This window comes from Brassica napus, chromosome C1 (genome assembly GCF_020379485.1).
Source record: "Brassica napus cultivar Da-Ae chromosome C1, Da-Ae, whole genome shotgun sequence".
NCBI classification, from domain to species: domain Eukaryota; kingdom Viridiplantae; phylum Streptophyta; class Magnoliopsida; order Brassicales; family Brassicaceae; genus Brassica; species Brassica napus.
Window position 1 is genome coordinate 4,601,071 of NC_063444.1, and position 12,094 is coordinate 4,613,164.

Here is a 12,094-nt window from a genome sequence, read left to right on the forward strand (position 1 = left end):
TTGAATCGGAGAGCTTGTAAGGGTTGTCGCCTTTCTTTTCGCAAATTAGGGGCGCGTGCTTCTTGGTTTAAATGTTAAATAATGTGTTTTATGATTATTTTCAAGTACATACAATCGCGATCGTCCACAAACATAACATTTATATATATACATTGAATCTTTAATAATCTTCCGAGGTTAAACTAAGTCTTAGTACAAGAGATCCGATCATCTTAACATGACAGCTTTTTCCTGACGTAGTCTTAGGATAGTGCAGACGAGTGAGTCGAGTCCATGAGTTATCACTAATTTCTTGTTTTTTTTATTGTTTTTGTTTGATCATTTGTTATAGTCGTGCCAAAGTGCAGGCGCTTATTTAGATCTCTCTAATAACAATATCTGCTTCCACAGATCTAAAAATGAATTAAATTAATATTTAAGTACAATATTTATCGTGGAAGATATATTTCCAACTGGCCATTCTTTAATTATATTTTCACAACCTTCATTTTGTCAAATTTGGTGAAATTGCATAAGAGCAACACTAATCTCATTTCAATCTGGTCTATGCATATAACTCTAAATTTTTGTTTTTCCTAATTAACTTGAAACTGCGAGAAAAACATGTAAAGTTGTTACTTTAATAGGTGAATATAAATTTTGACCCGAGTTTAAAAATTACGGGAATATTATCTGTTTATCAAAAATTATATAGTATAGATATAGATTTTTGAATTTCAACCTGATCTGAAATTCGAATACATTGCCATTAGACTATGTTTAAGAGATGCAAACAATTTTTAAAACTAATATAATGATTACATGTATTACTAACAACCTCTCTAATAGATAGAATAAATATTCAACCAAAAAAAAGATAGACTAAATGAAGACCCAACCTTCTCCAGTCGATGGGATAATCATATTAAAATACACAGCATGTGAAAAGGGGACTTATGAGGTCTGAAGCCTTGATCACTAACAAAAGTTTGCACATGGAAGCAATCAGTTAACTAGGCCCATATATAATAATATTTGCAGGTCATATATATGCATGGTATGATAACCGTCTCAAAATTGTTACATTACCATACAACTAGGTGATAAACCGCGCCATGCGCGGAGTGAGTATATTTAAATAGATTATTACTTTGAATTTATAGACATTATAAAAGTAAAGTGATAGAAAAAAATACTACATGTTATAAAATAAGTGTTTAAACGAAATTGAGTATGTGAATATAAATTAAGCTTCAATTTTTATTTTAAACATGTTTATTAGTTTTGTTTAATTGAAGTATAGTTCATGGAAGTGAATCAATAAGAGTAAGCAAATACTAATATAAACTAAATTATAAAGTAAAGATAAAATGAAACATAGGCAATAGAATAATTGTTTTCATAGAATAAATTATAAATATAAGATAAAATGCAACATAAGCAATAGAGTAATAAAATATATAAGAAACAAAATATAAGAAAACAAAATTAAAATTAAAATTGAGAAAAAACAACTATCGTGAATATTGTCTTCAGAACTCTTCGTTTGCAATTCTGTTATGCGAAATACAAATATATATCACCATGCGAAATTAAACACATTATTTTACAAAATCTGTGAACGAAATGTATTATCTCATTCTGAAAGCATCGATTTCTGAAACACCATTGGGCTCAAAGACAATTTGAGAAAAACCATCAATGTATGCAAGGCGCCTAGGTTTAGGGTATATTCGATATCATAAATCGCCATTATGATAATTCGTAATGCTAAGTCGATACTGAATATATTAGTTACCTTGTTATTAAGGCATGCGATTTTTTTGCCATATTATAGGAAACAAACTGAGGATATATGGTCAATCATATTAAATTTGAAAATCAATCAGTGATGATTACATATGCATTTGAAATTTGACCTGAAGTAAATTTAGTTTCGAGCGGAAATATATTTTCTATATGAAATGTGATTCGGTTAAAATCAGAGCACTCATTTACTTAAACTCTGATATGTGATTCAATTTGAATTATCAATGCCATTACCAAAATCGTCCGTTATTAATGAGTACACATATAACCAAATTAGTGTTAACCAAATTAGTGTCATCTTCAAATATTATACATTCCTAATTTGGAATCGTAAATACGTGATCGACAATTCATATTTAATCTTTTGAAACTTAATTTAAGCGAATCAGTGCAACTAATTAACGTAGGAATATAAATAAGGTAGTCAATATATCAACTATACTGCATATTTTAACAATTACAAAATATAAATAAGGTAGTCAATATATCATTTTTGCGCCATGCACGTCTACAATTAATACATAGTGGACGTTGCAAATAAATGGATCGTTTGATGATATCAAGACATAACATCTTATAATATAATGATATAGACCGGTTTTGAATAAATTGTTTTCATATATTTTATAATGATATAAACCGGTTTTGAATAAACCGTTTTGATATATTGTGATATCGATTATACCATTTTATTTATCTTTTATAAACCGGTTTATAAAGATCCATTTATTATAGAAAGACATCGTTTTGAAAATAAAACACTACTATTTACAATCATTTTCGATTATACCATTTTATAAACTGATTTATACGTGTGTAGTGTATAGGTACAAACTACCGGATCCCCTTAATTATCTCCCATATAAACGCACGTAACCAATTAACATAACTAAAACATTATGTTAAGATATAATTAATGAATAATGGCAAAGAATGTAATAAATCTAGTAAGGAGAGGGTTTTTATTTAAAGAGGCTGAGAAGGAATGTGGTGTTACCACGTAAGAAATGTCATTCTTGTTAATAACACATAGACATAAGGTTAGTCTCTAAAAATGCTTCTACTTTAATATTAAAGGGATTACCATATGTCTAACGGTCTCATAAATTTCAGATGACTTGGGTAAACGACCCCAAGTCAACCTTTTTGTTAGCTTCCCTTAACAAGAGAAGATTCGTAAATGAAGACATCCCACACCTTCAATGTCGCTTAATAACGTTTACTAGTTTTAAATCTCAATAATTATCATTAAGGTTCTGCTCTAAAAACTTGTTTTTTTAACATGCTCTACGACCATTGTAAACATTCATGTGTCAGTTCACCAGTTTACATATATAACTTATGATTACATGTATATAATGACATCATTTTGATACTTAAAATGTATAGCTTCATAGTCAAGTCTTAATTAAGCTTTTTGACCTTTCAAACTTCACCTATAAACAACTAATTTAAGTAATCAGGGAGGGAGAGTTTTTACTTGTCCTCGGAAGCGTACGGCAGAAGCCCCTGCTAATATTCCCTTGATTTAAGGGGACATTAAAAGAAGATTATGTTTGTTGATTCTAGATTATACCCAAAGCATTATCCAACTATATATTAAAAGAGAAACAGTTATATTAAAAGAAATGTTCGAATACAAAAACAATCTTATTTAGCGAGCTAAGAGTGAACAGAACTGAATGGGTCCGTCAGTCCCTGGTGGACAAGGGTCCCTCCATGTGTGCACATGCGTTTGCGGTGGACGCGTGCGTGCAAGAACGTTGCCCCTCCCCCAGTGGCCAAGCTAAGGGAATATGTTAGGAGGGTCAATTCATAATCAACATATAATATATGGGTTAATTAACTAAGTTTTTTTTTTTTTTTGAAAAAAGGTTTTTAATTAACTAAGTTTTGCACTATTTTCCCAAATTTTCAAAGAAATACACATGTAACTGACCCGCATGCTCCAAGCTGGCTCCGCCACTGCCCCCCTTCACCTTCACAACGTCGTTTCAGTGTGTGTTTTTTTCTGTAACGCCAGTGTTTTTATTTTTGAATATGTGTGTATGTGCATCCGGATGTTAAGTTAAAGTATACAAAGCAATTTCTCGTATATATTTGCCTGTACGATAATATTTAAATCAAATAAAATCAGATTAGATTAGATGGTGACGACATGAGATGGTGGGCGTGTAGAGTTCGGAGAATGATTGTGGAAAGGTTCCCGTAAATTACGGAGGTCCATTGGATAAGAAATTCTCGCGTCCACGATCCACGTTCGATGTATTTTGTTGGATAAAACTTATAATTTGATATTATAAGAAAATGGTATATTACTGCAAATTTTATGAATGTACATCCATCAATATCAATATCAATATCATTCATGTGTAACGTTGTACAGCGTCTATCAAATCATTTTTTACGTTTTCTAGATTGAATTGCCCAAATAATAAAACGATTTAGTTATATATATCTTTAAATTATTATTTGCTTTTTTCTCTTTTCGACCAGGCTTTCCCAAAGTTTGCGGGTCGCCACGTTTCACCACTAAAACCATTGATGTTCTTTGTTTTTTTATAATCCAGGGTTCCCCAATTACGTGGATCATTCTCTGGGTCCGGTTAGGCAACGGTCCACTTCACCCGGGAGGATTATACTTGGGCTGGGGACAAGGTCCAACACTCAGTACCGCATTTGATGACAAGATGGGCAGTTCCCCTCCGCCTGGCGTCGAACCCGGAAGCATGATAATTGGCCCCCAAAATCCTTACCAAACGAGCTACCACGTCCAGTCAATTACATAAAAAGTTGTATGTTTATAAAAAGTTGTAGCAAGCACAGATAATGTGGTGATGTTAATATATATATATACGTTTATATTTGATACATAGCAAGTGAATTGATCACTATTTCAAGAAAATATGAAGAAGTGATTCACCGTATAACACGGGCTGGTGCAGTTGCAGCATAAAGTTTTCAATTTCCTTTTTATTTATGCAGAGATTATTAATCTATAATACACAAATTATTTAATCACTATAATAAGACGTACGTGATCCACCAAAACAATAAAATTCTTTTTAGAATAAGTTACAATAATAGTTTTTTTTTAAAAGGGCTAAGTTACAATAGTTTCAGCTATAAATTCACTATAAGCTCGTTAATTAACTAGTTAAAGAAAATAAATACATTTAATTCATGGATAATATTTTTTGAACTTTAACATGGATAATATTGCTAGTCTTGTAACATTATATTTGTTTGCGCATTTTATTTGTTATGATGGACGGATCTTGATAATTTATAAATAAAAGAGTTAACCGACGTAAGTGTATATATATAAACATGGATGGATGCCTCAATCTACAACATTGGAGAACTACTACGAATTTCTGTTTGTGCACTATATATTAGCCACTTTTTCTTATTAATAAACTTAACATTGTAGATGATAACCACGAGGTTTGGTGGTCTAGTGGTAAATGATTCGGGTGAATGAAGCGACTCGGATTTTTCATTACGCTTATCTCGTGACCACGCAGATATGATATCATACTTTTAAATATCCGGAGTGTAAATCTCTCCGTGAACTGTAACATATTTTTAGAAATTAGTCAGAGCATCCATTTAAAGATTAGTTTAGCTCTTTTCATGGATCTAGATACCTCAAAATTAAAAGACAACATTGACGATGTCAAAAAAACTTTATCATTAACCAAAAAATATCGGCATTAACAAAGATAAAAAAAAAAAATTGAAACAGCATAAACATATATCATCACAAATTTTCGGCGGAAACAAATAATAATCGACAAAAGTTTCCTAAATTATAGGGTAATACAAAAGGGTACGTGGGGCCATACACAGCATGTGCATGCATGTGCTTCTTTATCTCCAATTGCCCCACCATTTTCCCTCTCCTTTTGAAACAAATAAAATGGTCCATCTTCTCCTTTCTTCCTTACCTCTCTGTCTCTCTCTCTCTCTCTCTCTCTCGTCAATTTCAAGAACTCGTGAGGTGACCGCAGATATCCTCTAACTAATCTTTGAAACTCAACCAAAAGAAGAAGAACAAAAATTCTACAAAAAAGGTATTTGTTCATGTCTCTTTCTATTTTGATAAGGAACCCTAAAGGGAATATATATATCATGTGATTATGATTTGATGTATATTACATGTCTCCCTTTGATGCATACTTTGACCTATAAAGGCAACATGGATGAATTACTTTCTTAGAATTTGTTTATTTTTTGAAAAGAATTATTCAGAATTTTGAGTATTAATTAATTTTACTTGATTAGGATTTAAGATGCAACCCACGAGCTCAATGAAGGAAGAATTCCTACAGAAATGGCAAATGGGCCTTCAGATATACCGTCCTTTGATAGACAACACCAGTGTCTCCGAGAGAAGGAAAGCGATAAAGCTCTCTGCAGACGTTGCAATGGCATCTCTAAGGAGAGGAACAACTTGTTGGAGCCGAGCCCTAATCCAGAAAACTGCCACCGAGGACAATTTCCTCGTACGTCAGATGCTCTCTGGTATCAAAGCGGAAACGTTAATCAACAAGAAGTTGCCTAAGGTTATGTGTCATAGAAAGATAGTGAGAAGAAGCAAGAAGATCTTGAGGAGGAGGAAATCTAGATCAGCAATCGAAGAGGTCGCAGCAAAAGCTAGGAAGCTCGTCAAGAAAAAGACTCAAGGATTAAGAAACGTTGTCCCCGGTGGAGAGTTTATGAGCAATGACGTCTTGCTCATACAAGAAACCTTAGATTACATTGTCTCGCTTCAGACACAAGTGAATGTCATGAGGAGTATTGTTGATGCTGCTGAGGCCGGAAGTGAACGGTAAATGTTTTTTTTTTTTTGTGGAGATAATTTGTGAAGCATGATACTGATCGGATGGGATGGGATCATTGCTGGTTGATAGGACCGCGTATTATTTGGGGAAACTGAAATTTGCGATCGAGGATGGATAGAATTTTATAGTAAGTACAAAACAGAATTTATACACGCTTATGTGAATTTTTCTATTTACTTAATGGCGATTTTAATTGAAACATTTTGTTAGCATGCTTTTTATTGTTTGTGTATAGTTATGGTTGTCGTTCGGGTGCATTTAATTTACTGATATCATTTTGGTATATTTTTATGCTTCCATTGCTTTTCTTGGAAATATTATAGACATAAGATTCAAACCACGAGTTGTTCAAAAAAAAAAAAGATTCAAACCACGATTTTAAAGCAAAAAAAATTGATCAGATTTTAACTTACTAGAGGAAATGGTATTAGCTCATATGAGTTGTCACTATAAGAGTAAATTTGACTTGTTATGAAAGGTTATGTTTCAGCTTTCAAAAAGGATAGTAGCACGGGACAAACAATAATTTCAATTTCAACCTGTGAAAGAATCAGTTATTTGGCTTTTATGTACATACTCATGTTCCATCAATCAGCCTCAATTAATAGGGAAGAAATGACAACGAGAAAATCCAAAAAACATACATATTCTTTCATATATATGTGTATGCATTTGATTCTCAATTAAATCTTCAATTTAACTTTGATTGGTTCGGATTCCTTATTTGCTCAAATCTTTTCAGCTAGAGTGTAGGTAACATTTTCACTATAGAGTATTGGACGAAAATTAAATAAAAGATTTGGATGTCCATATCATATTACCCTTGCATATTTTAAGAAACATGTGTATTTCTTGTTAGGCCCAGCAGCCCAGTTAGTCACTGATTGGATTCTTATGTATTCTGTTAACAGTTGGACTCTTGTTAACCAGTCCAACTGAAAATGTCCATACACACGCACATAGAAAGCGAGGACATGTACTCTTCTCCTTTTACCGTCTTGTGGAGAGACGTGGAGCAGTGAGTTCTTATCTATGTGATATACATAATATATTTTCAACTAGGTACTGGCAATGGCATATGGTCCTATTTGAAAATATATTGTGGCTCATGTGTGTCAATATTTTTTTGAGACGATAGTATATCTCATGTAGACCCACTCGAGAACTAAATGAAAGAACCAAGACTCACTTTCACAAAATAAAGGCATCTCACTAAAACTGAAAAGAGGCTATAGTATATAACTTTTTTTTTACACTATAGTATATAACTATATAATATATGTTCACTTATTCTTCTTCTTCTTCTTCTTCTTTTCAATTCAAAAATGAGCTGAATTTATTCGCACATAACCCAATGTTATTAAAACTAGTATATGTCGTCACGCAATAAAGACCAAGTGACTAGTGGGCATGTAAGCCAACTGCTTCCATGGCCATTATTAATTCACCAATTAATGCAAAACTTATTCATTCAACATTAAAACATATATACGTATATCATACACACCCACATTTTAATATAGAACGTATCACAAGAATCAAAATGTCACTCTTTTGTCGGATGAAGAATTGCCTCACTTCAATGCAACTGTCTTACCACCACACCAAATTCTTATCTAATGCTCTATAAGAAAGAAAAATCCAAATAAACAAAGAGAAGATTATTCCTTCAAGATTCTTAGAATTATCGTTTGTATCTCAAGTGAAACGTATATGATTAATTGGTTATAGTTGTTTTTTAATTAGACAGAAAATATATTAGTAACTGTTCTGCTGAACAGATTTTGTTGCTGCTGGCTAAGCTAGTATGATTTTTAACCTAACAAGATAGGAGTATTTAGTTGTTGCTGACTATATAGTCATAGAGAGACTTTTATACGGTTTCTTCAACAAACATTCAAATGGTTTAGAATCTTTGGCAATTTTATTTTCTGTCTCTAATTGACTAATACAATCATTTCATTACATTTAATTGTGTCGTTTTCTGGTTAGATGGGAAGCTTTAATCGACAATTAATTGTTCTGGGCCAAATAATTAAGAACTGAAAAAGATTTGCAAAAACATGACGCACCAAAATGTTTAACAATCTATGCCTAACAATATTTATATTTCAACACCACGTTTCTACAATGATTCACCTGTTTTTGAACTTATGGGGACTAACACAAAATAACAATTGAAAAAGAAATTTAAATGTGAAAAAAAAAAGAAAAAGAAAAAAAGATATAGAAACTAGACATTAGAAGCAGAAGAAGAATGAACAACCCTGTTTTGTCTCCCTGCAAGCCAAAGCATAGTCCTCCTAGCAAAAGATGGTGTTTTCACCTCCAAAGATGATGCATTTTCGACCTTTTGATTATCTTCCTCACAACCGTTCTCGCTTTTCGCATTCTCTTTCGGGTTTGATAACCCGAAAGAGAATGCTCTTCTCGGAGACGAAGAAACCAATGAACTATCTTCTTTTCCTTGAACTTTACCCTGACTATCCCTCTTACCCCTTAGCCAAATTTTTGATACCGAAAAGCTCTCTCTTTCGACTACACTCTTCTCGGTCGCTTCTTCCATGATCCTCATCGAGCCGCTCCCATTAAACTTCAATCTCCCACTTGGATCAAACCCGCATTCGGACATAGCGGTCCTGTGGCCAGGCAAGCGAGGGTTCTTGCCTGACACTTTCTTGGTTGAAACATGAACCTCAAGAGCGGTTTCTTCATCCATAATATACTCATATGATCCCATTGAAAAACATCTCCTTTCATCTATAATGCTGCTAGTACCAATGTCATTGTTGATATTACTTCCTTCTCCAACATCTGTGTTCCTAAATTTCCCTAGCTTAACTGCAAAGGGAACAACCTTTTCGACCGAACCACCCAGTTCACCATCTTGGTATTGATCTTTACGACCCGAATCCACACGGGTCGATCCAAGATCATTGCCCAGATGAGAACTGGATCGTGAATGAGCATTAGGCTGCACATCATCAGCACCACTCGCACCCACACAAGCTGCACCATCTCTATCTCCAACAATCTCTCTCGAGCTATGATCACTGGCCGACTCAAGAACGAGGAGAAAAGAGGGACGAGGGTCTTGGTGAGGAGAGAGGTCGGAGAGGAGACTCGATCTGCACAAGGGACAAGTAGAGTGAGAGAGAAGCCACGTGTCGATACAATCCATGTGAAAGGCGTGGCTGCATTTAGGCAAAAGCCTGAGCTTGTCCTCTGTTTCGAACTCAGAGAGACAGACCGCGCAATCGAATGGGTAGTTCTTGAGACCGATGATGGACTTGTAATGGAAAACAGGTAACGTGTCGATGAAGGATTGGTCGACTCCTGAGTCGTGGAGGTGGAAAAGCTGCTGAAGCTGGCCTTGAAGAGCAGTGACGTTGTCGAAGTAATCTTCTCTGTCTCTTCTACGCGGTGTGAGGAGGAATCTGACTAAGAGATGAAGGAGACCCGAGAGGAAGAAGATGATGGAGAGGATTATGATTATCAGGAGAATGCTCGGATTGATCCTGCTGTTAAAGTCGGAGTTTGTGTTTGGTCGGATGGTTATTGGTGGTGGTCGGGGAAGTGATGAAGGAGAGAGGAGATTCTGAGTTGTTTTGATTTCTGAGAAAACCCAATTCATATTTTCCCGAGGAAACTTCATGGGTTTGCAAGAAAGAGGAGACTTGAGGGGAAAGAGTCAAGCTTTGTTGTTGTTGTTGGTTTCAGACATGGAAGCTCTCAGAGGAAGAAAGAGAGAGAGAGCTGCCCTGTTTTTCTTTTTTCTTATGAGATTTGTTTTGTAAGAGGAAAATGATGGAGAGAGTTATGAATAAGAGAATTACAGGTTGGACCATTGATGAGGACAGGAGAGAAAATTTTCATTTAAGATTTTTTAACAGTTACACCAAGAAGAGTGGTGCCTCTTGAATCTCCAGACTTTCCGAGACTGTAATTAATTGATTATAAAGTTCAAACAAAATTAATTGATTATAACCTCCAGACAACATGCAAAGTCAATCAAAGATTAGTTTAAAAGAAGAAACAAATCAGAGGTAATGAAGCAAATTAATTAGTAAATGATTTTCCATGAATAATATATTTGTGATCTCACCAAATCCCATGCATCCCCATTTAAATCAACAAGACAAAGAACACCACCACGAACTTCACGGGTATTTTCAAATACATAAAATAACAGTTCATTACTTGTCTTCATATACAAATTAAATAAATAAATAATAGTATCTTGAATATAACATGACTCCTATTTTTTAGCTAGACAACTAAATCCCAAACTATTATTCCCATTTCAAGATTGAACTTACTTATATATTTATTTTGTATTTTATTTTGTATTAACAAAAGAAAACATTTTATATCTTGCATTATTGTTTTTATAAAATTTTGGAAAAATGGAAAGTTCAGGAACGGAAACATAGGACAAGAGGACACGGAAGCGAGAAGCAGAGAGCAACTCTGTTTATCGAGATTTAGTGGGGTCCAACTTATTAAGTCAAACCAGAAGAAAACACTTTCCTTTTCCTTTTGTTCATTTCTTAAAACTGTTTACACTATATTTTAATTTTACACAAAAACCTATTTCAATTTGTTTACACGAATCTCTCAAAAGGCTGTTCTAGTTACTAGACGTCTACAAATAATGGTATTATCTTTTTGGAGGCAGTGGGTTAACTTTTAACTCTGCTGAAAAGGAGACTGGTCAGGGACGAAACAAGAGATCAGCATTATGAGAAGGTTCGATGCCTTTATGTTATGACTCGAGGTGAAATTTTTGTCCTATCTTATGCACTTTAACCAGTAGTAAACATATTTCCCCCAAAAAGTTCAAAAGAAAATACTATTCTTATTGTAATCATATTATTTTCATTGTCTACATTGACTTTTTATTTTCTTTCGGATTCACCTGCTTCCATTGACCAATAAAACCGAGTTAGTGACATAACAACTACATGAAATGTTTTAATCATTCACATGTCAAATTTATCATAAACATAATTAAATTTTAGCGAAACATGATAATGTACTCCTTCAGCGCTTCTTAATGTACGCATTCATGTATTTTTAGAAACTTATAATACTACTTCATAACAAACAATTTTTAAATATAAACTCAATTTTACATACTTAAATTGATTTTGTAGAACAACAAATAATCGATTGTTTGCAAAATATCTATAAGAATTATAGACTTATAATCTTTTATGTTGGCTCTTATCTGTGTGACGCTTTTTTCTTACTAGGCAGGTTTGCAAGATCCAACACGTTGACTTTAAGTTATTTTGTAAGCGTATCTACTTCTTCCTATAAATAAATGAATCACTAGTTCGATGAATATAATCATGATCCTGTAGTGATGCAACTCGTCTATCGACATATATATTTTGCATATTGTTTTTTTTTTTTTGAAAAAGGGCATTTTTTTTTTTGCATATTGTTTTTCTTTT

General features: G+C 33.6%; 2 protein-coding genes across 3 annotated transcripts; one reads left to right on the plus strand and one right to left on the minus strand.

The window, feature by feature from the left end:
- Positions 1-5,509: 5,509 nt before the first annotated feature.
- LOC106374245 (transcription factor IBH1-like 1) lies at positions 5,510-6,920 on the plus strand. Of its 2 annotated transcripts, XM_048745322.1 has the most exons (3): positions 5,510-5,864; positions 6,076-6,622; positions 6,705-6,920. In XM_048745322.1, the coding sequence occupies exons 2-3, from the start codon at positions 6,084-6,086 to the stop codon at positions 6,751-6,753; spliced, it is 588 nt and encodes a 195-aa protein (XP_048601279.1). In that variant the 5' UTR covers positions 5,510-5,864; positions 6,076-6,083; the 3' UTR covers positions 6,754-6,920. The 2 variants fall into 2 exon arrangements, with proteins under 2 accessions (XP_048601279.1, XP_022550255.2); XM_022694534.2 differs by having other exon boundaries at positions 5,525-5,864; positions 6,076-6,920.
- Positions 6,921-8,712: 1,792 nt separating this feature from the next.
- Positions 8,713-10,554, minus strand: LOC106375447 (RING-H2 finger protein ATL13-like). The gene has a single exon (XM_013815357.3). The coding sequence runs from the start codon at positions 10,288-10,290 to the stop codon at positions 8,869-8,871; it is 1,422 nt and encodes a 473-aa protein (XP_013670811.2). The 5' UTR covers positions 10,291-10,554; the 3' UTR covers positions 8,713-8,868.
- Between the last annotated feature and the right edge of the window lie 1,540 nt (positions 10,555-12,094).